The 27,668-nt window shown below is 42.0% G+C and overlaps 1 protein-coding gene across 50 annotated transcripts in view; it reads left to right on the top strand.

Annotated features, from left to right (window-relative positions):
• The window catches only part of TCF4 (transcription factor 4), a 381,881-nt gene extending 358,538 nt beyond the window's left edge, over positions 1-23,343 (top strand). For 26 of the 50 annotated variants that reach the window (XM_086373560.1, XM_086373561.1, XM_086373551.1 and 23 more), the window contains 5 exons: positions 16,031-16,166; positions 17,775-17,937; positions 21,439-21,668; positions 22,339-22,479; positions 22,667-23,343. In XM_086373560.1, the coding sequence (XP_086229686.1) occupies positions 16,031-16,166; positions 17,775-17,937; positions 21,439-21,668; positions 22,339-22,475 (666 nt within the window). In that variant the 3' untranslated portion in view covers positions 22,476-22,479; positions 22,667-23,343. Of the gene's footprint in view, positions 1-5,413; positions 5,485-6,227; positions 6,765-16,030; positions 16,167-17,774; positions 17,938-21,438; positions 21,669-22,338; positions 22,480-22,666 lie in introns of those variants that run through there. The other 24 variants (XM_086373565.1, XM_086373563.1, XM_086373566.1 and 21 more) reach the window with 2 other exon arrangements.
• The last annotated feature ends 4,325 nt before the right edge of the window (positions 23,344-27,668 follow it).

Here is a 27,668-nt window from a genome sequence, read left to right as displayed (position 1 = left end):
AGCAATGGTGGTATCACTCAGCTGAAAAGCTCCTATACTATTAATACATCATGTTAGTGTGGTTCCCAGACCCTTTTTGCTTAAAGCCCATCTATTCATTTCAAAAACAATTACCAAGTCATTGGTAAATGACTTAGAGCCTACCAGATTCCAGGCTCTATGCTAAGACGTGGTTTCTACCATCAGGGGGGTCCCAGTCTCGTAGGATAGGATATATATTTAAAAACAGGCTGCTGCAGCAGTGTCCTAAGACTCACAGGAGAGCGGGGGCCCAGCTCTGAATCACGGCTGTCGCTTGGTAGGAGCAGTCATCTCCTGAGGACCTAGTCGCCCGGGATGACTGAGGGGTGGGGGGGCCCTGTGAAACTCACCCCCCCACACCTGTTCTCCACCGCATCACCTGCGGCCTCGTGCTAGACTCCTAGGTGACTGCAGCACACACTTCAGAAACGACGGCTACAAGCCTGTCTTAGCCTGTGTTCCTGCTTTTCAGTGATGTTTTTAGTGTGACTTTGGATTACAAAGAATTTATCAGAACAGTCATTAGGTGAAGAAGCACCTTTTAATTTCACTGACACTAAACACATATGAGAGCTTTTACCACTCAGGACTTGAGAGGATAAGCAGTTTACATTAGTTCTGCTTTCACAGTTCTTAAGAATTAGGACCACTGAATTTTAGGTGCTGAAAGCACCACGGAAGTCACTTAGCCCGTTACTTTTATTTTACTGCAGAAGACTGAGGCCCCAAAAGGGGAAGTGACTCAAGTATGGATGCTGTCTGGTTAATGGCCGAGCTAGGATTAGAAACCAGGCAAGCCAGCAGCGGGACCAGCACTCTCTGTACTAAAGATTACACCGCCGCAGTCGGCTTCCTCTCCACCCAGTGCTGTAGCAATTTCAAAACTGTGGCTGGTGTTAATAATACATATGTTCTATTAACTAACGAAATCCAAGAAAACTCTTTAGTTGCCCCTTGGCTCTTTGCACCATGTTGCTATCTAGTTCTGCCACTCAGCTTTGGCAACAGGAGAGTTCATCGGGCACTGATGTGATTCCATGGGCAGCGTGTATTGGTTCATCATAATGGAAGTAGCAGTGGTCAGAAAACTCTTGTTTCGACATGGACCTCTTCAACAAATCTCTGATCCCTAGAGATTTAGGCATCTTCAACCTTGTTCCTCTCGGGTTTTCAAGGATTTTCATTCCATAAGTTTCTGTGTGTATTTGAGCACATACTTCATTTCTAAGCAATTTTTACCACACAGTCTCAGGGACCTTAAGGGGTCATCTCCATCTATAAATGTCCCTCTATAAATTCCCTGCTAAGCAGTGAACAATTCTCCATCAGCCTCCTTCCTCCAAGGCTGAGTAGCTCTAAATGACCACAAAGCCCATTTCCATCAAACTGTAGAAAATTCTTCCTTATGTGCAGCCCAAATTAATATCCCTAAATGTGAAGGTTTTATTTTTCTGCCCATTGGAGTGACCTGTAAATCAGCTCAACAAATACTTGAGTAAATTTCAACTGTTTGAAGACAGTCTGATCTTTTTTTTTCTTAAGGCTAGACATCTGTATCTTCAAATAGTTATCCTAAAGAAAAGTTCTGACTCTGTCACTTTCCACCACATTCTTGCCAGTTTAAAAAGAATGCTCCCCTTACCCCCGGGATGTTGTAGTGTGTAGAATCTCAAAATTTGAACACAGTGCCCAGGGAATCATCAGCAGGCTTGGGTGGTGGTTCTTGTTCATTCACTCAGTCATATCCCAACTCTTTGCAACCCCTTGGATTGCAGCACACCAGGCCTCCTTGTCCTTTACCATCTCCCAGAGTGTGCTCAAGCTCATGTCCATCGAGTCAGTAATGCCATCCAACCATCTCATCCTCTGTCGTCCCCTTCTCTTCTCACCTTCAATCTTTCCCAGCATCCAGGTCTTTGCCAATGAGTCAGCTCTTTGCGTCACATTGCCAAAGTATGAGAGCTTCAGCTTTAGTATCAGTCCTTTCAGTGAATATTCAGGGTTGATTTCCTTTAGGATGGGCTGGTTGGATCTCCTTGCTGTCCAAGGGACTCTCAAGAGTCTTCTCCAACACCACAGTTTGAAAACATCAGGTCTTCGGCACTCAGCCTTCTTTATGGTCCAGCTTTCACATCCATACATGACCACTGGGAAAACTATAGCTTTGACTGTGTGGACTTGGATGGATCTATCTCCAAACCCATTCAACACATTATATCTTCAGTAAAGGCCACTCAGCAGCATCCTATTGGCAGCATTTGATGACGTCATCATCCTGCTGCCAGATATTGCACTTGTAATCAGAAATCCATCAGCCAGCCACATGTCTGTCAACTGGCTTTGTACACTTGTTGTACCAGTATAGAACTCCACGTAATGCCTTTAAATTTCATACAGCAGCCTTTAGTCTGTTCCAACATCTCCTTTAGGTCCTCATTCAGTCACATATTCTGTAGCTCTGTTGTTGGTAAATTAACCACAGAATGCAAGGTGTGCCTCATTCCCATGAGCGAGGTTTATCAGAAAGACTTGTTCTTCTGGAACAGGAATGAATTGGAGAGCTCATTGCCTCTCTTTCAGAGCACTTAGGAATCATCTTTTAAATCGCATGTTATAGGATTTCACCCATGATCTTAGTCTTCAACATCATCCATCTGTAGCTTCTATGTTGAATTTTTTTTTCTTTAATGTGGATATTTGCCTATCTGTAGTGTTCCACCATCTCTCCTAATCGCCACAATTATCAAAAATTTCTGAAAGCAGATTAGCAACCTTAACTGAAAGGTTTTATCTGTATCCATATTGTACTGTAAGAAAACTTGGTTGGGGGTGGGGGGAAGCAGAGAGGAAAAATAACTTGAAGAAATTCTCTTTGTATATATTTTTTAAAAATTGTGTCAGCTTTATTGAGCTATTATTAAACGTCTAACATAGGTAAGTTTAAGGTGCACAACACAACGCTTTGATCCATGTATATATTACAAAATGGTTACCACAATAAAGATAGTTAACACCTGCCACCTGTATTCCCAAGCATAATTCAGATATTTTTTTTTTTTAGTGGTGGTGGTGGTGATAACTTTTAAGAGCCACTGTCAGTCAGCAACTTCAAATGTATAATACAGTATTGTTAATTACTGCCTGCATGCTGTGTATTACCTGGAGATGAAAATGCAACCCACTCCAGTATCCTTGCCTGGAGAATCCCAGAGGCAGAGGAGCCTGATAGGCTACAATCCGTAGGATCACAAAGGGTCAGACACAAAATTCCCAAGAACGTATTCATCTTATAGCTGGAGGTTTGTCCCCTTCAGCCAACATTCCGTCATTGCCCCCAGTCCTCAGCAACCACCATTCTACTCTCTCATTTATTTTAGTTCATTTTTTAGATTCTACATATTCCTGAGGATATACAGCATTTGTCTTTTTCTGTCTGACTTATCTAGACAAGTCCTCTTGCCCTTGGACTGGTTACAACAGTTTTACAATCCTGGCGTTCACCATGTGGTACTTCTGCATTCGTTTAAGCACAAGTCAAGAGGTTTTGAATCCAGCTATTTACTGGCTGGAGACCACTGACTCTCCATTAACAACCCCTGAGACAGGTGGTCCAGCAACTTGTGTGCCCAGGTCTCACAGCACTGGGTCCAAATTAGGTATATCCTCTTTTTCTTCCCCTAATACCCATTTTACTCAAATTCAGGCCCTATGACCTAGAAATGGGACAGTCAGTCTGCATCAAACCATCAAACCCCCAAAAGTCTCTTCCTCCTTGCTTCCAGGACAAATCAAGCCCAGTTCTTTAATTTTCCTCCAGAGTTTAGCACCATCATATCATGAACTTTAAATGCATAAAACCCAGCAGTTGTCTCCTCTGCTTTTAAAATACAAAAACACATTTAAAGCAGTCTCTATGACTTCAACACACTTTGACTTTGCTTGCCTCTTGAATAATAGAGGAAAAAGCAGGAAAATGCTTCCGACGGCAGTTATCCTCATAATTTGTTGGAGCCAGTGCTAAACTGTCCATAATTTAGAAGATACAACCTGTGCATTTTTAAAAAGTAACATTACCCTCGTTTTCTCAGGAAAGCAGATTTTTTGAAAAGAATCTGTATTGTATAGATTAGAAAATACACAGATGTTTCTCCACTCATTTTGCACTGTCTCTGCTTCAGGTCCTTGGGGGATACATAAAAGTGTGAGAGATAGTTTCTGAGCCCACAGGCCTTGGGAGGACAGTAATACAAGTGTGTGCCTAACCAACTATCATGCAGGGTGGAATGATTAAGTAACCAGAGATGTATTAATCCGTCTTTTGTTACCCAAACATTATTGCCAGAGACGTTTCCATATTCGCTTACATAAATTGCTGACCATGTGTGTGAGTTTCTGCAGAAATCCCCTGGTCGATAATGTGTTAAGTCACCTGAGAAGTGATTCGGGAGAAGGGCAGACCTTGACCAGCCTTCAGGATGGCCAGGGAACACTTCCTGGAGAAGGTGTCATTGAGCGCATAGTAGAGTCAGCATTGGGTTTCAACAGTCAGGCTCGACGGGGCATTACAGCGCCATAGAATACACAGGATCCAAAAAAATACACGGAACATCGGGGGTCCTCTGCGCGCAAATGGAAGTAAGGAAAGGGTGCGATGGTGCGGTTCACCAGGCAGGCTGCCGTGGGTGGGAGCCCCCCTCGGAGCACAGCAGCTCAGCAACTGGCTCGCATCTTTCACAGGGGAGTCCACAGGAAGAGTGAGTTTTCATGTATATTTTTTACATCCAAATTAAATTAACTCATGGAATTTTCCACCCTTAGGAATTAAAGTAGCAGCTCATGAAGTAATTCAGTTATGTCATTCATACCAAAACAGAAAATGCCGGAGCAACTTGGCACCGTTTAAAAGCCAAGCCTAGGCCTTGGCCATTTTATTTTTTTGCAAAACCTGTGGCTGTTGTGTTATTTTAACTTTTATTGGGGCTGTAATTTTTTTTTTTCAAAATCAAAAGTATCTTCATTGCTTAGAAAACAGAAGTATAAAATGGATTTGAAATAAGAAGAGGGTTTCGGCAAAGCAGCTTTAGGAGTGAAAAGCTGGGGGCGGGGGGAGGGGAAGAAGCTGCAACATTGAATTTCTGAAATGCAAGGATTCCACCTAATTGGTTGACATTCACTGTTGTGCATAATGATAGCTTCCTCTAGATCCATAAATCAACTCAGAACTGTAAAGTTGAGTGTAACCAAAAGCTCTGTCCAATATTAGTTAAATGAGATCTTTTGCATTGTCCTGATACAATAGCCACATTCATTTTCAAGCACTTAATTGGATGTATTGTCAAAAACCACGGTGTTGAATTTCCACATTTTAATTTCACATTTGCCTGCTCCCCAGCTTCTGCGCAGGGACGGGTCTGGTTTGGAGCTGCAAGTGTGTGAAAGTTATTGGAGAACAGTCGTCTCTGGGTAATGTTTCTATAAGCCGCCCAAAAATTTTCCCCCTGTAGTCTAGATGGGGAACAGCTGTTTTTTGTTTAAAAAGCTGTTTTGCAAAATGTCTGAATCTTGAGGTGTAGAACTGAGGTCACCAGTAAAAGCAGGTGCTCAGGGACAAGCGAGAAGGACTCTGGGGCCCGGTCGGCCCTGTAATCTTCTGCAGGGTATTTCCTATTAGAGGAAAGAGTGTTGAAGTTGGTTCCTTTATTTAGGACGCAAACTGATAAAGTAATCGCATTAGCGACGCTATTAGAAATTGAGCATCTTTGAACGTAGCCAGCCCTCGAGTGAATAATTAGCTCCCTCTGAAATGGCTGTTTCCCTCCCAAGGCTTCAAATACAAAGGTCCAAGCCTTTCACTTCCGTTAGGTGTTATAAGCCCTTGAATTTCCTCTGTAAATACACCCACAGTAAAAAGAACCGTCATTTCAAATAAACAGCCCCAGAACTGGGTCTGTCCTCCAAGTTCACAGAGGCGAATCTCAGGAAAAGGCAGAAGAGGAACCCGAATTGGCAGGACCAGGAGGGGGCGGTTTTGAAAAAGGCCAAGTGCAAAACACATGGAACCACTGCAGTCCCGTACACGCCAGATGCCCAGCAGCCTGAGGATGAAAGGGAGCGACCTCTTCCCCTGGGAGCTGGCGGTTATTAGCAGCTGTTTATCCAGTCGGGGATAGAGATTAACATTGTAATTTTCTTTTCTTTTTTTAAAGAACTAGAAGAAAATTTGTTTGGGAAGTTGGCTCTTCATATCAAATCACTGTGCACTGCCAAAAAAAACTTCCTTTCTCAGAACTCAAGTCCTAGGGTTGAGCAATGTTATGACTCTCTGAGAAACTCAGGATTACCAAAAAGCCCATCTCCATAAAACAAAAGAAGAGGCCGGAGAAACCAGTGCAAGTCTGCCCCTGACATGTTCCCTTGAACTCTGCCCCGTGAAGCTGGCTCTTGAGGCTGGTACCTGTTCTCAGCCTGTCTCTGCGCGGGGGTGTTCTCCCGCCCCCTACCCCACTGCCCCCCCTCCCATCCCCCAAATTAATCTTTGCCACTCTGAGTCCTAGGCAAATGGATTCTGCACATGCCTGCTGCTTGTAAATGCCTTTTCATGGCATATTGGGGGAAGTTGCTTAGTACTCTGTAGAGCTTTATTCTCAAAAAAAAAAAGCTGGATATTGGTATTTTCCCCCCTCTGATTTAATGCTACTCTTAATGTCATTTTCTTTTATTAAATCCTTTCTTTTGCTTTTGATGTTATTTATAGCAGAGCCACTGGTCATATGGAAACTATTATTGTATAGCTGGGAGATGAAAGACTTCATTGCAGTTAAATAAGAATGAATCATTTGGGCCAATAATACACACATACAGTGAGGGACCGTTTGTGTCCAGAATGCCCTGTGTTGTTCACTTTGTAACAGAGCCGTTGAGGTTTATAAAGGGCTCTACCAAAGTCTGTTTTTTCCAAAATATGTCATCTGACAGTATGGAAACAGGTTGGTATGCAGTCCTTAGCTACTTTATATATGTGTATATTATATAGGCACTTCTTGTTGTAAAAATAGGAACTTTGATATAAAGTTGAGATGTTAATTAATATTAAATGTCAGTTTTTTTTTAAACTATATTTAGATAATCTGTATCAAAATTCCACCCATCTTTCAAACCCTGTCTACAATACCGTTTTCTTCTTGAAGTCGTCTCTGGTTTCTCCATCTGATATGATCTCATTCCATCCTTTAAAACCCTACATGACCTTATACTCCTTTATGACATTCATCTTATTTTGCCTTATATAGTATTTTTTATATTAATCCGCTGTTAAGATGTAAGAGGCTACGAAGTAATACACACATCTATCTTTTATCATTTTTTCCTGCAGTGGCTTGCACATACATAATAGCCATTCCTAAGGCCTTTTGAATTAAATGAAATGTTTATTTTTTTTTTATAGAAAACGGCTAAACCTGTATTCAGCAATACCAAAAGCTTTTAGATTTCAGAGCGTCTCACAGGATATGTGCCATTGGTGTCAGCCCTGACCGTTTAGGAAGGACGTAACTGCACCTTGTGGTACTACAGTCCTATGTACAAGGACCCATGCTTGCCTGTGGGGCGCTTACGTTTCAGAAGAGGTGTAGGCTTTGTGCATAGCTGCCAAACAACATCCTTGGTGCGTATGCCCTGCCCTACTAGACAGTGGCCTCGAGTGATGTCCATCATTAACAGTTAGGGGAGAGCCCTCTCCAGATCCAACAAGATGTTGAGAGTCCTGGAGACCCAGGCAGACTAGGAGGAATGAGAGTAAGGGGGTCTGTGGGGCAAATAAAAGTGGGTCCGGGGCGGGAACCAGCCCTTCTGTCCCGGGGGACAAAAGATGGAAGGCTTAGCTCAGGCCTTGGGGATGTGGGAGTGAAGGCAGCAAACGAGAGGCCCCAAGCAGGCAACTGAAGATGGGAATGAAGAAATTTAAGAACAGGGGGTACCAGCACGTTCCTTTGCTGTCCAGGTGAAGGACCCCGAAGCATAAGGTATTAGACTTAATCCATAGAACAGTGAAAAGCCATGCTAGAATCTTGATATGCAAGGGCCCAAGGGCAGAGGATACAGCATTTACAAGCTGAGTATTTCAGAAGGGATGGGAAAGAAATGTTTTGTTACACAAGCTTCTTTACACTTCCACTGCTTTTCCAAATATGTTACAATCAGCAGGTGTTACTTGCATAATAAGAAAAGCATTTTAAACATAAAGGCCTGGTTCTTTCCCTGTAGAGGTCATTCCAGAGTACTGAGTAGAGTTCCCTGTGCTGTGCAGTAGATTCTCATTATTTGTATATATAGCCGTGTGTATATGTCAGTCCAGTCTACCAGTTTATACCCTTTTCCCCTTGGTAACCTTGCTTGTTTCCTACATCTGTGACTCTACAAAAGAGTGGGTAAATGTGTACATGTAACTGATTCACTTTGCTATATAACAGAAACTAATACAGCTTTATAAGTCAACTAAACTCCAATAAACATTAATTTTAAAAAATGTTTTAAATGAAACCTGTTAGTTAAGGACAAACCCCTAGTAACAGGCTTCTTGGGCCAGCTACAGAGCACTTTGTGTGCCAGGCAGCCTGACACAGGTGTGTTTATTCTGCAGGGACCGGAAATTCCGATACGTATCAAGTGTCCAGTTGTCTTTTCCTTCAGACTAGCGAAAGAAGCTGCTTACAAGTAACTGCAAATTTGCACCATAATTTCTGTGCTATGTGGGCTTAGTTCACTAGGCTTGGATTAGTTCCCTCCATCCTGCTTACTGACTGCTCCCCGGGGCCAGGAAGGGACAGAATGGACTCTGCTAGCCACCCCCCGGGGTCCCCTGCCTGATGGGCTGCGTCCAGTTCTAGTTTCCGGTGTAGGCAAGTGATGTAAAGTATTGGGGGCAGAGGGTGGGGATACAGAGGAGAGAAATGAAACAGTTTTAATAGCTGAAACTTATGAGTTAAGGAAAAAAAAAAGATGAACTGAAATCACATAACTGCCATTTGCATTTCTCAAACTCGATCACAGAATCATTTGTTTTTAACCATTTTGGTGGACATCATGAGAGTTTCAGCCTGGCTGACCCCGTGACAGGTTAACACTGCCAAGGTCAGGGTCGTTTAGATCATGCTAAATCCTTTTGAATGTTATTTTATCATCTGGGGAATAAGCATTAAATTCATTTCCAAGAATTGCCCAGTAAGAAATACCTTCCGTTTTCGGATAAAGCATAGTTGAAGCTGTGAGATTTCTGGGGAGGGGAAAAAAAAATTTTTTTTTTTTTTTTTTTTAAAGAAAATTAGGTTTTCTCCCAATGAACATTTTAAGAATCGAGATCCAAACTAAAGAATTTAATCTAGATCTGACTTGAGTGAAAAGTCCTTTCAGTGTGTAAGCACATGAATTTTTAAAAATCGTCTGATAATTTTTTAAAACTGAGGAACGTGGAAATTATATTTGTGGTTGAAGGGTCTCCCAGATGCCACAGCTTTCTCACACGAAAGAGTTGGTTTGCAGAGCCTACTCTCGTTTTCTACAGAATTCAGTGCCTCTGATACTGTTTCTCAATATCTACCACTGCTACTTCATGAACTTCCGAGTTCTCATCGTGAGCTATGAAAGTTTGCAAGACCACTTCCCACCTCTGTAAAAAATGCCCCTTTTGGACTCAATGGTATTTTTTGCACATTTGAGAAAATGTTTGCTTTCCTCTGTTATGACACAGATCTGGCAAGATAATTGAAACTGAAATCTAGCACTCTCTGACTGTCATGTATAATTGATATTTCATGAGGAGATTACAGTTCAGACACCAAAACTGTTTTCTCTGTCAATGGGTGTCTAATTACAGTAAAGAGCCCATCAACTTTTTTTTTTTTTTTTTTTTTTTAATGATTATGGCAAAACAAGAGAAAGTTAAAAGAGAGAAAAGTAAAAGTTACCAGGACTTTTTTTCTGGGCCCATTCTCTTGTTATTTTCCTTCTTTCTAAAAAACACCTCTGTCAAAAGGAGATTTTTGAACATGATGCCATTAATTACAGACTTCCATTTTGAAATACCAAAATGTTTCTAACAGCATTTCTGGTTTTGTGTCATTATCTCTGGATCTAAAAACTGATGACAAGTTTCCTAAAGTTCCCCCCTACACTCTTTTAGAAGGATTATGGTAGAGGAGAAGGAACTGAGGTCTGAAAGCCTGTTTTGAAGCAGTTATCGCTGGAGATAACATTAACAAGGATTGAATAACTGCCAAATGAAATTTAATACATTTTCCCATCCATGCAATAGGCCTCTTAAATACAACAGAATAATTACTTTCACAATACTCCCTGGAAACAAAGAGAGCAGAAACACTGAATGCCTTTTTTGTTTGTGATGTCTGTTGTGAGCGCGAGGATAGGAGAAGGATATTTACCAGGGCACTCTACAAGCATCCCCGCATAAAAACAGCCTTGCCAGCAGCCACCTCATTTGAAGTTGCATATCTTTTAAATCTGTTTATGTTGGAGGAGTCGTGGCAGCTATTAAATTTTGTAACTTAGTTAAGACATCTTGGCCTTGGCTTGAGTTGGAGGACTATGATGGTTTCCCCTCTATGATAAAAGTGATTTCATATCTGCATCTACACACACACACACAGAGACACAGAGAGAGAGTCTTAAAATGAAAACTCCAGGAGTAACCCCGTTTATCCCTAAACTCTGCTCCCTCCTCCGTGCACATGCATGTGTGAGTGTGTATATATGTGTGTGTGCTAACTTGAATCAGTCATCCTGACTCTTTGCAACCTTATAGACTGTAGCCCACCAGGCTTCTTTCCGTGAGATTCTGCAGGCAAGAATGCTGGAGTGGGTTGCCGTTTCCTTCTCCGGGGGATCCTCCCGACCCAGGGATCGAACCCGTGTCTCCTGCGTTGGCAGGCAGATCCCTTACCTCTGGCCCTTCGGGTATGCCCAACCAGACTGGGGGAGGTGGACATCTGGTTCCAGGCTGGCCTGTTCATGGGGTGGTCCACATCTGCTTCAGAATGATGAGCCAGGCCCTCAGATGATCTCAGCATTCTGAACTCAGAAATACTAAAACAAAGAGGGAGTTAGGGGCAGGTTCAGAACCTGGAAGGATGTACTGAGAGCTCCTGTGAAAGAAGAGTCCAGGGTGCAGTCCTGAGTGGGCAGAAGCCAGAGAGAGAGGTACCAACAGAGGTGGGAGAGGCTGGGATAGCCCTGGGGGACAAGGGATGGCCTTAGGTCCCAGGAGTTCCCCAGGCCCTGAGCTTCAGTCACCAAGTCTTCCTGTTATGGCTGAGTAATATTCCATTGTGTACCACAACCTCTTTATCCGTGTCCAGCCGTCTGTGATGGACATCTCGGCTGCTCCCATGTCCTGGCTGTTGTAAATAATGCTCCAGGAACAGGGCTTCATGTGTCTTTTAGAAGTCTGATTTTTCTCAGGGTATGTGCCCAGTAGTGGGATTGCTGGGTCGTATGGTAGTCTTATTCCTAAGGAACAAATTTGAGTCCATTCTAATGAAGAGTATAAACCTAGAACTTGCTATACAGAGTGAAATAAGTCAGAAAGTGAAAACCAAGTATGCCATATTAACAAATACGTATATGGAATCTAGAAAAATGGTACTGGCGAACCTATTTACAGAGAAGAAATGGAGACACAGCATACAGAACAGCCTCGTGGACACTGCGGGGGAAGGGGGCGGGGCGACGTGGTAAAGTCGCTCTCGCGTGTACACGCTGCATGTGAAGTAGGTAACCAGCGGGGGTGTAACACAGGGAGCCCAGCCGGGTGCTGTGGGATGACCTAGAGGGATGAAGGTGGCAGGGGAGGCTCAGGAGGAGAGGATATGTGTATAATGATGACCGACTCACATCGATGTGTGGCAGAGACCACCACAGCGTCATAAAACAGCTATCCTCTAATAAATGAAATTTAAAAAAAGAAATCTTCCTGTTAAATCTCCTTTTACCTGAGCAAGGCGGAATGAATTTCTGGTCCTTGCTCTTAAAATCACTGCAGTAAACTGATCACTCCATGAAAATTCCACCAAGGATCGCTGTAAGCCCCGCATGGGCCAGGGCCCGCATCTAAGTTATTCACCACGCGTCCCCAGCACCTTCCAGAATGACCAGCATCAGCTAGATTAGGATATATTTGCTGAATTAATAAATATATGCTCTGATCAATTAGCAGTTACTGAATAAAGTTTATATTTTTGTTCTGTCTTCTACTTTTAGCATAGATATGTCTAAAACCATATGGTATGTGACTGTAAGAAGACTCTATTGTTAAAGACTGTAAAAAATTTACAATCAGTATTGATAAAACTGTTTTCATTGGCTGCCTTTTAACTTCATTGCTTATCTAGATGAAAAGGTTCTCAAAATAGGACTTTAATGAAATATGGATTTTCTCGGTGCCATCCTTAGAATTGATTTGTAGGTTAAAGGGATCTGCTTTTTTTCTAGTTACATTATTATATATTTGTAAGTGGGCAAATCCTGACTCTCATATATACAGATGGCAGTATTGGTCTCACCATCTATTTCTGAGTTATTCTATTGATGGGTTTGTGCTGGCCATCCACTGTGGTTTTTTTCCTTGTCTCTTATGTGACCAGAAATAATGTTTCTGAGGGAGAAGTAAATAGGGTTAGGAAATGCTGTCTGTGGCCAAGGAAGCAAGCAGAGCAAAGCTAATTCTTCAAACTGCAATATTATTCCATAGACACAGGCAATGGAATGAATCAGTCAAGCTGATTAGATGGATCCATGGATCTAGACCTATCATTATTGATCCATTTGTTCCTGAAATATATTACAAGAGAGACCTTCTAATATCACAGATAATGTTTTCAACTTCCTTTATGAAAAAGAATGTATTATTTCAGGGGCTCTAAGGTGATCTTTAGAAAATTAAAGTTAGGTAATATGCGTGGATAAAAGCCAAAGTCTAGTCAGAACCACCACCTTCTCAAACATATTTATAGATCATTTAAGATTTTGCTGTCATTCTGCAGGAGAAAGATTTAAAACCAAATGGATATGAACAACCTAGAGTGCAAAGAGGATCACAAGTGAAAGTAGCTCGACTTCTCAGGTTTCTTAAACTACGCAGACTCTTATTTACGTGTAGTGAGCACGTATTTTCAGCTGAACACCTAGCATCAGTAATTGTTGTGCACGTTTGTGTACCAGCTGTCTTGCATACTGCTACTCCTTGCAATAAACCTGAGGTTTATTCACTGTCAGTTCCAATGTTATTTTCTCCATTTTGGGTTTGAGTAACTTACCCAAGATTATATAACAAGTAAAGAAACCAGTTACAGTTAGAATCTACATATTTTTAACTCTCATATTGTGTTAATTTTCACTTAGTTATGCTGTCTATCATAATAGTTGAGGCAGAGAAAATAGAAGGTCATTGGGTGTGGGTTCTTTTAAAAACTAAACGTGACCTAGAAGGGAAAAAAAAGAAATTTCAGGATTAATAACTGAATGTTTTAATTGAAAAGCAATGTCTTAACCTTGAATTGCATCTCAGTTGTCCACAAAGAAGGCTTGAGGGTTTTAATAGAATGATTCTAAAATAGAAGGAGGGTATGGGAATCTCCGCCATGCTCAGATTGGTGGTTACCTTCAGTGATTCCAATTTAGACTCATCCTTTGTGGAAAGAAATGTAATCCACTGGGAAGGCCAGTAACTATGAATCAGCAGTTGGATAATTATTTAGGTTACAGTGAATAACGGTCTTAGCTCAAGAGCTACCATTTGATCAGGGCCTGTAAAATCCATGCTTGCAAGTTGACATCTTAGAATGAAAGGATAGTCGTTGACTGAATCAGTCTTCTAATTGCACAAATATAAAAGTGGGAAAAAGCTATCACTCTGTGGTATGAAAGGGAAATGAAAACACAGACGGTAAGAAACGGCTGCAGGGAACTGGGTGGGCACGGTCTGCCTGCGAGAGGCCAGGCTTCAGTTACAGGTGCAAGTCAGGAGGGGCGTGGCGGTAGTGCTCAGTATGTGAAAAGGGCTGACGCTTACACCACGGAGCTCTGGAGGTTAAATCCAGGACCAGTGGCTGCAATGTCCAAGGAGGCCAACTTGTGGAGGAGATGGAGTAGCTGTCTTGGAAGAAAATCAGGTTCTTAATATACTTGAAGCACCCACATATCAATAGGAACTAACCACCTTCCAGACTGCTCTGGGGAGGGACACAGGCACCCAGAGGACAGACAGCAGGAAACTCCCCAGATCTCTCAGCTGCAACATGCGTCTAAACTTCCCGGTGCGCCTGAGTCCTTAAATCCTGTGCTCTTCTGGCTGTAATTTGTTTTAACTTAAAAAAAAAATTATTTTCAAATTTAAAAAATTATAAAAATGTGGTGTTGGCTTACAGTGTTGTGTTAATTTCTCTGTCCAGTGTATACATATGTATATACATTCCTTTGCATGTTCTTTTCCATCATGGTTTATCACAGGACATTGAATGTATTTTCCTGTGCTATACAGTAGGACCTTGTTGTTTATGCATTCTCTGTATAACGGTTTTCTTCTTGCTGTATTTTGAATCTCAGCAGTTGGTATGATTTATATGGTCCTCCCCCTGCCCCCTGTATTATTATCTTCTGCATTGTTTTGGAGTCTGTAAAGGTGGCACTTCATACTAGGCTGTCTTGAGATAGCACGTGCTTCATCTGGTTCTGTGCATTTTATTGTTGCAGTTCAGATTCTTACTGTTGTTGCATTTTGCGGAAATACTCTTTTAAAACACTGGGTAGCAAGAGGGAAGATTTGCTTTGTGGTTTTCGATTTTGGATTGGGGAAAGATGTGCACTCTTTGATTCGTAGCAGCGTAAATTCGTGGAGAGATACCTTTAGTGTTAGACCCACTGTCCTGCGTCACTCTTCACCTGACAGTACACTAACCAGTAACTACGTGGAATGCCGGTGAAACTTGACTCACGCTCCTCTTGGTTTCCACATGCTCAGTGGTCTTACTTGAAGGCGTTCACTATAAAAGTCAGCTACTGCTGTCTCAGTGCCATAGGTTCAACATCTCTGGACCCCAGAGTAGGTAGTAGTAGTTAATAAAAAACTCAGCAGTATTTTTTTTTTTCCCAGACCAAGTCATCATGCTGTACTCTATAATTTTATTCTTGGAGTCATCGAGAGTGTTTACAATATGGTGTCTATCTAGGATCAGAACAGTTAAAAAAAAAAATGGAAAAATGTCCAAACATCTTTGCATGGCAATGATGGCATTACTGGTGTGTTTAATAAAACCTTTATTGGTACATTTTCCGGTATGGTGGCATTGGCAGAAACGGTCCCCCTTTGGATTTGGAGCTCAGCGGCTGATGAAATACAGTAAACATTAATTTGGAACGGGCTGCCAGTTTTGGAAAGCCAGGTGACACTTTATTATATTTGTACCAAGCAGGGGCTATGTCCCATACTGCCGTAGCTTCCGCTGTCAGAGGCTTAGCTGGCATTATGGAAAAAAAAAAAAAAGAAAAACATGGCAGGCCTGAGAATCTTATCCCCTGAAATGAAAGTCGAATGCCAAATTGAAATTCCTGTAGGATTTCCGATAGCAATGGGGGAATTGAGAAGCCCACAATTAAGCATATGGGCATTAAGATAATTGTCAGATCTGTTGGCGGACATGATAGAAGGCAGATGGGTACGAATCAGTACGCTCCACCGCAGCACCCTGGGAGACCATTTGACGTTTTACCTGCCTGAGCTCCTCTGCCATATTTGTCACTGGATGTACAGCACGGCATCTTACTGAGCGTTAAGTGTTTTTTTTCTTCCGCCGAGGACTCTAGCTGCATGTGTGGTCCTTCAGCGCCCTCTAGTGAAAGGCACTGGGGAGTCTTGTTTTCAAAGGCTGGTCTTCCTTCCTTGGGGTCCTGCGGTCGCACCTCTGATGCCCACTTACCTCCGCGGTCCCTCTGGCTCTTTCAGGTCGGGGCCCATCGTGAAGACGGCGTGGCCCTGCGAGGCAGCCACTCTCTCGTTCCGAACCAGGTGCCGGTGCCGCAGCTACCTGTCCAGTCGGCAACCTCCCCTGATCTGAACCCACCCCAGGACCCTTACAGAGGTAGGTCCGTCTCAGGGGGCCCGTCTCATCTCCCTGAAACAGTAGCCCCCGTGTGCCTGCGGTGCCTCCTTGGCATTCATCCCCCAGGAAGCACTGGCCAATAACCACGAAGCCGTTTCGGTAACAAGATGGTAAGGAAATGGGAAAGGCTTTCGAATGTCGATGGCTAATTGTGTTTCTTCGGTAACTGTTTTCCTCCAGCGTCCTCTGAAACCCTGCTCCTGTTTGCAGCAGGGGATGAGACCAGATACTGATGAGAGGAAATGTGATTTTAGCTATTTCCACATTGCTCTCATCCAGATCCTTTAATGTGGTTAGTTGTAGCCTGACAGTGATGTTTCCAAATGAAGAGGAAGGAAGGAAATGGGTTTTTGTTGCTTAAGATGGAAGGAAATGTAGGTACATTTCAAAAATGGGACTCTGTCAGATGAGTCATCTGGCCCTGTCCTGACTGCACTGTACCCCTGACTCCTTTCGGCTTTCCAAGACCCCAGGTGGCTGGGCCACAGGAGCAAGACCTGGGTCCCAGGTCCCTCTGCAACTGGCTGGCCCTATGACCAAGAGATGCTTTTGTAATACCTCGTTGTCCTCACACTGAGAATAAAACGTGCTAACGGTGCCAAAAGAATGAATATGTGTAAGCATCTGTCCAAGTATTAAGCATTATAAGAATCTGAGTGTTAACTGTATGTGGGCATGCCTGCCCATTTTTATCCGAATAGTCAGACTTTGATGGCCCTTTCTTTTAAAGAGCCTTTGGGTTTTCTTTGTCTTAGGTCAACCCTTCTTATTGTGTGCAAGCATGACCTGAGGATGTTGTTAAAATGCTGATTCTGATTCAGTTAGTCTGGGGTTCTGCATTTCTAATGGGCTTCTAGGGGATAAGCATACTCCTGGTCCCCTGATCAGATTTTGAGGGACAAGATTCTGGACCCCATAGATTACAGATGGAAGGAAATACTGAATAGACATGCTTCTTTCTACCTTAGAAATAGATGATCGCATTTGGGCCACATTTTAAAATATATTGTGGTCTTAGAAAGCTGAGCGGTGGAAGAGCTAGAAATGTCTTCACTGAGCTGCTTTCCATATGTACCATTTTTAAACACTGATTACTCCTCGAGGATAAGAGCAGCCTAATTTCAGAATATCATTAGGGTATCTATTGAAGTCTTGACTGTACGTATTTAGCGTACTCCCTGGGAATTATATTTTAAGGACATTTTTCTATTAAACCATTGCATATGGAAGAAACTCAATATAATAGCTGATATTTACTTGGGTTCTTAATCAGAACATTGAGGTGTGTGATTTTCATGATTATGATTTTCATTGCAATTAAGTTGATGTTTTGTAGACAGTGAAATTACCATCTACTCCAAAAGATTGCAAAATAGAATTTAACCTCAGAGCCAATGCAGGGATAACTTGTTTCTGCAGGTGCATTTTTGAAACTTCACCAAAGATGATGAGGAAAGTGACAGATCACACAGTTGGGCGGTCTGAAATGAACAGCCTGCAGCCCTGCAGCTTGGGGTGCGTGCGTCTGCGCCTCGAGGCTTTGGTGGGTGTGTCACCTGGTCTCTCTCTTTTTTTTTTTGTCTGCAGGCATGCCACCAGGCTTGCAGGGCCAGAGTGTCTCCTCCGGCAGCTCTGAGATCAAATCCGACGACGAGGGTGACGAAAACCTGCAAGACACGAAATCTTCCGAGGACAAGAAATTAGATGACGACAAGAAGGATATCAAATCCATTACTAGGTCAAGATCTAGGTAACAGTATATAATACTGTCGCTTCATTTAATTCCTTTATTGGACTTTGATGAAGTGAACAGAACAGGAAGAAACTATTCAGTTTTTTCCTGGAAGGTAAATCTGCAGCTAAAAACGAAAATGGAGAGGCTTGTTCTAGAGGCACGAACGTATCGTTTGAGATACCTGTACTCTAGGAAAGCCGAAACTGCCTTTACATTTATGAATTTGGACCCAATGCTGAAAATGACACAAAACGGCAAAAAACAATTTATCACCAACTCAAATGCAAGCAGTCAATTTGTAAGACTGCTTATTCTACAAATTTGGTTGGAAATGTTCTTCCGAAAATACTTCTAAAAAGAGATCCTATTGCTATTGAAAGCTCAATTGATGTATGTGCAGTTGTAACTTTTTTCTTACCTTGAAAGTGAGAAAGTACCGATTTCCCAGCCTGAGTCTACACATGTTAATATATTTATATATGTATAAGAGCAGTACCTATGTTGCTATTTTTTTTTTATTGGCTCCTCCTTTCTACAGAAAATTCAATTGCAGGAAAATAGCTTCTGATCAGTTTTCTCAGGTCCCCAATATCTTTAAATTAGAATCTGTCTCCTTGAACTGTAATCTGATAAGCAGATGGACTCTTTTGAACATTGTGACACCCACTTTCTTTGCCTCAGTGTTCTTGGATAGTTTTTATTTGGAAATTTAATGCGCTGTGCTACGACACTACCTCCCTTTATAAAAAAACATTTGTTTGGCCGCCCTGGGTCTTAGTGTGGGCCTTTAGGATCCAGTTCCCTGACCAGGGATCAGATTCAGGGCCCCTGCGTTGGGAGCACGGAGTCTTAGCCACTGGACCCCTAGAGAAGCCCCGATACTCCCTTTTAGAGGCTACTGTTATCAAGGTTATGCCTAGGCTCCTTTAGGAATTAAGAACATGCCATCTTTTCATAGTGCCTTTGTAGTTATATGTTTTGTTACTAAGTTCTACCACAGTTTTGAAAATTCTGGAAGCTTCAAGCTTACACCTTTCCACCATCGCTGTGGTTTCCTGGCCCTTGGCCATTTCCTGACTCTTGCCTTGGAATGATAAGATGTTCCAAGGAGGGCCTTTGACATCTTTAGCAATTTCTCTGTTAATTCAGTCAACTCTTGGTAACTCAACTAGTGGCCATAACACATGCATTATCAATTGATCCTTTGAAGTCTCAATTCAGCATTTAAACATACTGTTGAAGAACCTTCTTGTTTTAAAGGTCACTCTCCTGACGTTCACTTAGGACTCCAAAACTGTTCTTTGGCAAGGCTTTCCAAATCTAGGTAGTTTTGTTTGCATAAACAACTTATAAGTGGATAACCCATTCTCGTTCATTATTGGCCTGAATACACTTGGAAAACAATTTCCCATTTTCAGCCCCACTTTGGAAAAAGTGTGGCACGTTTGTAATGTAAAAACATCACCCAAATTTTTACCTTCAGGACAGGACCAGCAGAAACTTGACTCTGTTCTCATTTTGCTTGTTACATCTTACTTTTGAGGTGGGCTGTGGGTGCAAATTCATAGTCAGCTTCAATTCCTTGGCATTGGCCGAGGTCATGGATGGGAGAGAGTCGGGCCGGCAGAGGAAGTGAGGAAGAGAATCAGATGGCAGAGAAAGAGAGAGCTTTCTGATGGGTTCAGTTCAGTTGTGCATTCACCAGCACACATCCAAGGCAGACAGTCCCATCTGGAAGGGAGTTTAACCTACGGGCAGACGAGCCAAGTCTTAAAGCATCTTTCTTTGGTGTCTGCCTCCCTTGCAAGTGCTCTTGGCTCACTTGCGTACGTCATCTTTATGGGCAGCGTGTGCTGCAGCCCAAGAATACACTCCATTTCTGCCTGACTGGGTCTTCTCTGCCATGGTGCATCCTCACTGCAATGTGGAAGTTACACAGAGATTCTTCACAGTGGAAGATTTGGAGCTATTCATGTTTTAAATTTTTTTTAACTTAAAAAAAAAAAATGTTTTGGCTCCTCTGAGCAGCATGTGGGATCTTAGTTTCCTGACCAGGGATGGAACCCACGGCCTCAGCAGTGGAAGCGCAGAGTCTGGACCACCGGACCACCGGGGAGGTCCTGGACGCATAGATTTTAAGCCAGTACTCCTTAAGTGTACATTGAAGTGAGTAGATGGCTTCCCACATGTTTCTCCTGTTCTGAAAGGTGGTGATTCACATCTTTATCCTGTGAGCCTTTCAGATTCATGGAATTTTAAGGTTGAGGCTCACTTGGCTGGTCCTTGGGGTCAGTGCTCAGATCTCTAGGTTGACATCCTTACAGATGGTCACTGCCGTTTTGCTCCTTATAATGGAGACTGTTGCTTTTGAGTGAAGTATACTTCATTTTTTATGTCTCTCATACTCAAAAAAGGTTCTTGTTCATGTTAATTCAGACTGTCCCACTTGGAGTTCCTTGCTCTGTTCTGTCTTTCTGAGACATCTCCCATGCCTTTCTTTTTTAAGTGATTGCCCAGAAACAGTTAGAAACCTTGATGCCATGAAATCTTCCTGATATGACAGGCTTTCCTGGTAGCTCATCATCATCCTATCTGTCTCCCATTCAAGAGTTTCTAATTTATCAGGATCTCACCCAGAAGTAGAAGTCACCTTTTCTTTCCAGACTGCTGGCTCCAACCATGCCTTTGAGGGAATCATTTCGGTTCTCACAATCAGAGATCAGCTTTCTGGCTTCATTTTTGTCTCACAATGAGGTTGTGGTCATTGATAACCAGTAAGTTTGAGTTGGGTTGGGTTGGGTTTGCCTGAAACTCAGGTTTCCCCAGACTGTCTGGTAACCATAAACATCCATAATATTAAAGGTTATGGAGATGATGTTTTTCTAACTTTGCTGTATTTAATACATAGAGAAAGTGAGACTTGGATAGAGTTAAGTGGCCTGACCAAGCCTTCCAAGCTGGTTAGCAGACAACAGGCCCTCCTGTTCACTCCCATTGTCTTGAATGTATGACCTTCTTAATCCTGTTTGAGCTGCATTGTCTTAATTTTGAAGTATCCACATCGCTTTTCAATCCCTTGTTTTTCTTAGGTTCACCTGTCACAGTATGAAAGTTAAAAAAAAAAAAAAAAACACAGTTTCAGTCTACAGCACTTTCTAGATTGCGGTCCTTGAGCCGGAGTTGACCGTGCACTGCTTTGCTGCACATGGCTTTATGGACAAGAGCCTTGTTCTCCCTTTTTTGCTCCCTTCTATCCATACGGTGCACTTGGGGCCCCAGTTTGAACCTCTCCTGTTGGGTTTGGGTTTTATGTCTGCGAGACTGTGAATGTCTCACGGGGACTGTCATAACCACCTAAAGCAATGCCAAGCCCTGGCAGAGGGAAAACTCCACCAGGGACAAGAGCTTGAGATGGAAAAGCTCCCCGACAGCTCGGGAAGAAATCGGAGGGAATTTAGAAACCGTCCCTTTCCGCCCCCCCATTAGAAAATGCCGCGTCTTCCCCTGTGTCCGCAGCAATAACGACGACGAGGACCTGACGCCCGAGCAGAAGGCGGAGCGGGAGAAGGAGCGGCGGATGGCGAACAACGCCCGCGAGCGCCTGCGCGTGCGCGACATCAACGAGGCGTTCAAGGAGCTGGGCCGCATGGTGCAGCTGCACCTCAAGAGCGACAAGCCCCAGACCAAGCTCCTGATCCTCCACCAGGCCGTGGCCGTCATCCTCAGCCTGGAGCAGCAAGTCCGAGGTCAGGGCGGGCGGCCGGCTTCCTCGCAGAGGTCAGGGTGGAGCCCAAGAGTCGAGACCAAGGCACCCCTCAACATCACAGGGCCGTTTCCGTGTTTTAGTCACACGGAAGCCTACAAGGCAGCTCCCCTTTCCCCTGTAATGACGTCCCAGGAATTTTCTTACAGCTGGGACAGACGTTTCCCTAGGTCCTCTCAGTAATCCGAGCTCAGCATCTTTGCCTGGGGCTTCCCAGGTGGCCCGGGGTAAAGACTCCGCCTGCCAAGGCAGGAGATGTGGGTTTGATCCCTGGGTTGGGAAGATCCCCTGGAGGGGGACATGGCAACCCACACCAGTCTCTTTGTGGGGAGCATCCCATGGACAGAGGAGCCTGGCGGGCTGCAGTCCAGGGGGTTGGAAAAGAGGGGAATGTGACCTGGCGACTAAACAGCAAATATTTGCTTTACCAACTTTCTTAGACTGTAAGGCGCCCACACAGCTTCCCCAGGCAGATAGATGGAGGTTGACTCGCCCTGAGCTAATGAATTGCAGCAGTGTGCATTTTCCTGCTCGGGGCTCTTGTTCTGCAAGGTAGAACCTGAGGGGATGAGCAGACCCACAGAAACATAGCATGACTGCCCCACACCAGAAGCCCTGGGTGAGACCCAAATCCTCCATGCTCTTTTCCACAGAAAGGAACCTGAACCCGAAAGCCGCGTGTCTGAAGAGAAGGGAAGAAGAGAAGGTCTCCTCAGAGCCGCCCCCGCTGTCCTTGGCGGGCCCCCACCCCGGCATGGGAGACGCGTCCAATCACATGGGACAGATGTGAAAGGGCAAGTGTGTTTTCAGCGTTTCTGAAGGCGTCCATGTCGCGCGCCCAGGCATCAGCCCTGAAAGTCGTATCTGACCCAAATGCACACATTGTTTTTGCCTGTCTTGGGGGGGCGGGGGGGTTTAAAAATGAAAGCGTCCCTTCTCTGTTACAAACATACTAATTCATCTTTCTCTCTTCTCTCTCAGGTCCAAGTTGCCACATTGCTTCATTAATACGAGAGACCACTTCCATAACAGCTGTATTATCTTAAACCCACATAAACACTTCTCCTTAACCCCTTTTTTTGTAATATAAGACAAGTCTGAGTAGTTATGAATCGCAGACGCAAGAGGTTTCAGCATTCCCAATGATCAAAAAACCGAAAAACAAAAAAAAAGAAAAAACACGTGCAACTTAGGGGTTGACTCTCTTTAACATATCATTCAGAACGTGCAGTGTGTGCAGGCTGAGACGCAGCCCAGAGACTGAATGGCAATCTTTCCACACTGTGGAACAATGCATTTGTGCCTAAACTTCTTTTGGAAAAAAAAAAAGTATATAATTAATTTGTAAGTCTGAAAAAAAAATATTTAATTTAAAAAAAAATTGTAAACTTGCAATAATGAAAAAGTGTACTTCTGAAGAAAACGACATGACCGTTTTTGTTGGTATTCAAGTCAGCTAGTGTTTATAATGACCGGATATCGAATAAGGGAAGCCCGGCTGCCCTCGTAACAAAACCAGCAAATATCCTGATGACAGCGAAGTGATGACATTAGCCATTCCTTAGGGTAGGAGGAACAGATGGATCTTATAGACCTATGACAAATATATATATAAATATATATATAAATATATATTAAAAATTTAGTGACTATGGTAAGCTTTTGTTCATTTGTTTCAGACTTTTTTCTCCTGTAAAAAAATAGTACTGATTAACTTTTTTAAGAGAAAGATTTTACTGTAAATACGGAGGTGTTTTTTTTGGTTTTGTTTTTTTTGGGTCTGATTTCTGTCCCTCTCCCTGGTTTGTTCTCGTAACCTGTAGTGCCAGCTCTGCTTCCGGAGCGGGTAGTACAGGATGAAATGCTGACCCTGATGTTGCTTTTCATTCATAAATAAGTAGAAAATTGTTTCTTCAGTCTTTTGGGAACACAGGACTTAAAAGTCACATCATGTGTAGATATTACCAAGCAGCATTACCAAGACATGGCAAAGAGTTTGTCTGAATTGGAATGTTGCTGTTTGTGGCCCTCTTCGGGGATTTTCAGAGGTACAAGGTTAGAATGCTACAATGTTACCACCGTGCCTTCCAATGTTTATATCATCGGAAACATAACATAATCAAAGTGGCTGTGATTTAACAAAATGATTAAAGTGTTACCTACATGTGTAGCCGAAGTAGTGTGCAGTGAGGTGTTTCTGAATACATGGTCAGATTTTTGGAAAAAAACAAAAACAAAAAAAACAAGTAAAGTTCAACAACCATCCAACGAGAAAATTGCAAGTAGTGTGACAGAGCTGATTGATTTTGTTGCTTTCTTGATTTTTTTTTTTTTTTCAGAATGGGTTTACTAAGATGTAGAATGACTTAACTGCCTCCTCCTATGTCTGGAAAAAAAAAATGCCAATATTCAATCATCATGCAGCATTATATCAAGCCTTATAAGTCCTAAAGCATTAAGTTGCACTTTCTTGAGGAGGGGTAGTGCAGTATATTTCTCTGGCCAGTATGAATGAAGTTTATACTTAACATATTTGATAGAAACATAGATCAAGCTATGGCACAGCAACTCGTCAGATAGCTAGCTTTGACGTCTGGGCACAATTGAACCAACTTCCATTGTGAATCTTTATAATGATTGACTTTGGTGTATAGTGCAGTAAAGAAACAGTGCTCCTAGTTAAGTATTTGTCAGCATCCTTTTGTCTCTAACTCGTTTCTATTTTTACAGCCACACAATCTTGGCATGTATTAAGAAAAAAAAATCCCTTGTTCAAGTAGTTTTTCCACCTATCAGCACTGAGTCAATGCCATAAACCCATCGAAATGGTCTAAATGTTCCATCTGTTCTCCTGTTTTGCCAGTTATATAGATGAAATACATTTGTAAATTTTATGCAACAAATGGCAACCGTATCATTATTTTGAAATTGTGTATGTAAAAGTTATATTTTTACATGTAGACTCTTGTTATTATGTGTTTTAATACATTGTATTGGTTTTTGTTTCTCTTTTAAAAAAAAACAAAAAACGGTGTGGTTTAAAAACCGTCTCATTGAAATGAAATAGTGAGCTACAAGAATCTGAATTTTATGTTCATTTCTGAAAATGTAAGAACAAATAAGGTAGTTACCACGTGGTCATCTTTTACAAACCCATAAACATTTTGATTAGCTGTGTGTGTGTTGAGAACTGTAAATATGTTCAGTAGTGATAAGACGGAAATACTTTGATTTGTTGATAAGTTCCTAAAATGTGGAGGTGGATTAAAACCTTAGAATAGCAGGAATCAGACTTCATGAAACGTTATTTTGAGGCTTCCCTGTGAAAATGGACGAACAGAGGGGCTCAGAGAAGGGCATGGAAGACAGTATTGTGCACTCTTGCCCTCCTCCTGAATAATGGAGGCTGTGTGTACTTGTACCCTCAGTATGTTGAAGATTTCCTTTTAGTGGTACATTCTGCACTCATTTTGTATACTCTTACCAAGGCGGGTATCCCTAGGAACAATATTATATAGGAAGCAGGTATCTTCTGATCACATTCAGGATAAGTGTATAGAAGAAAATACGGTGTTTACTCTTTAGGGAACTGGAAACACTCCCTGCATTGATGTACATTTTAAGATTGGCACTTTTTGATACATGTATCATCAAGGTGCTTTCATAGAGCTGATTTAAAGATTTTCAAATCTGTAAACAAAGCAAAAAAAAAAATTAAATTGTAGTTCTTGGGTTGTTTTTTAAATTGGTGCTTTATGTTTTCTTCTCACTCAAACAGAGTAAAAGCTGCAATTTACTGTTCACCAGCTTTGACCCATTCATTAATCAGTCACGTAATACCTCTATTGTGGAATTCCCTTTGGAAATACGTGGAAAGCTTTTCAAACGGCCATCAATGCTGCTCACTACTTTTTGCTTGGTGGAGAAACATCCGCGGCCATCCGTATACATTGGGTTGTATCCCCATTAAAAAGAAAAAAAAAAAAAAGATGAAAGGGAATGTGGCCTTTTTAGTGTGTTTTTTTCTTGTTTTGTGATTATCAAACCCAGGTAAGATATTGGTATTCTGCGCTGGATTTTCGGATGAAATGTAGCAGAAGACAGTTAGGATCAAAGTACTATACAGGCATTTCCTAAGGGTCCATACTATACTATGTATATGATGAAACTTAGGCTGGGGATCTGTTTAAGAGAGTTGGACTTTAAAAGCAACTTGGAACGGTTGATCCACCTCCACATTCAAGTAATTTATGAATATGCAGACTAGGGATCTGTTCATCTAGACATTTTTCCCATTTGTCTTCTGTGTAGCTGCAAGGAACACTAATGTTTATACAACGGTCAGTCCACCCAGTAACGCAACTGGTTCTGATTCAGTCTTCCGATTCCTTTTTTTGTTTTTTGCTTTTTTTTCCTATCTCTTGATTTTTTTTTTTTAATTTGTGATCTTTATTTTGATGAGGGATGGGGGGGGTGGGGGTGGGGAGGGTGTTGAACCAAGACTTGGGGTTAAGAGGATTTTCGTCTTGGATCCAACAGGCAGAATATGATCTGTGTCCAAAAGTGAACTTGAGTCAGGAATGAAACCATTTCAGCATAAACAAGCACAAAAATTTAGTCTGCTGGCTGACTGGAAACAAAAAAAAGTCAAGATGGAATATGAGGAATTCCAACACAATGGGGCACCAAGGCCTCTAGGCCTCTCTTTATTTGCTTTGGTTCTGTTTGTTTTTCTTTAGAGACATGCTCTTTCTCATGGGACTTGAAGTGGACTCATCTTTGTGCAGTGCTGGTTCTGCCATACTCATTTCAAGTATTATAGACATATGTAATGGTGAAAATATATGAACTGTGGCCTTTTTCATTCTTGTTACTTGTGATGCAATTAAGTGAAGATAAGAAAAAAAAAAAAAAAAAAGCAGAGACTTACCATGTATCAGTGCCTGGCTTTTTGTTATAAAGCTTTGTTTGTCTAGTGCTCTTTTTGCTATAAAATAGACCGTAGTACACCCGAGTAGGAAAAAAAAAAACTAAATTTAAAAATAAAAAATATATTTGGCTTATTTTTCGCAGGAGCAATCCTTTTATACCATGAATATTACAAAAAAAAATTGTCAGATTCTGAATATTTCTTCTTTGTAGATTTTTGGAATCATTATGAGTAAAAGTTTGTTACTTTATTTTACTATTTAAAAGATGTTATTTTACCATGTGTTACTGAGATGAAACTGTATGGTAGCTTTTTTTGTTTGTTTTTTGTTTTTGTTTTTTTTTTAGTTGTAGGTCGCAGCGGGGAAAATTTTTGCGACTGTACACATAGCTGCAGCATTAAAAACGAAAAAAAAAAATTGTTAAAAAAAGAAAAAAAGGGAAAACACTTCAAAAAAAAAAAAAAGATAAACAGTTACACCTTGTTTTCAATGTGTGGCTGAGTGCCTCGATTTTTTCATGTTTTTGGTGTATTTCTGATTTGTAGAAGTGTCCAAACAGGTTGTGTGCTGGAGTTCCTTCAAGACAAAAACAAACCCAGCTTGGTCTAGGCCATTACCTGTTTTCCCATCTGTAGTTATTCGATGAAGTCATGTACATGACCGTTCTGTAGCAATAAATGTGCCATTTTTATAAACTGTTTCTGATACTTGTTTCATTTCATTTTGCATTGTCCATAGAGCTCTGATTCTCTGCTGTAAGCAAAACTGCAGCTAGATTTCATTTTCCAAGTGTTGGAGGTACTGACAGCTTAACAAATAAAACATACCAAAAAAAAAAAATCATAAAAACAAATTGAAAAGCAAAGCACATGATTGACCAAGGAAGAGATGCCCTTAATGAAAGTGGAACCAGATGCATGCAAAACAAAAAGAAAACTGTCTAGAGGATTAACTAATTGAAGGAATTAATTAACATACGTGTTATCACGGAAGCTGTGCATTTGAAGAGCTTTGAACTGCGCCATTGCTGCCAGTGTTTTTGGGTGGGCTGC

The sequence above is a fragment of the Bos grunniens genome, chromosome 24 (genome assembly GCF_055505025.1).
Source record: "Bos grunniens cultivar Pamir isolate PY7600 chromosome 24, Bosgru_T2T1.0, whole genome shotgun sequence".
Lineage (NCBI taxonomy): Eukaryota > Metazoa > Chordata > Mammalia > Artiodactyla > Bovidae > Bos > Bos grunniens.
Note: the sequence above shows the minus strand (reverse complement) of the source record. Positions and strands in the feature narration are given on the sequence as shown.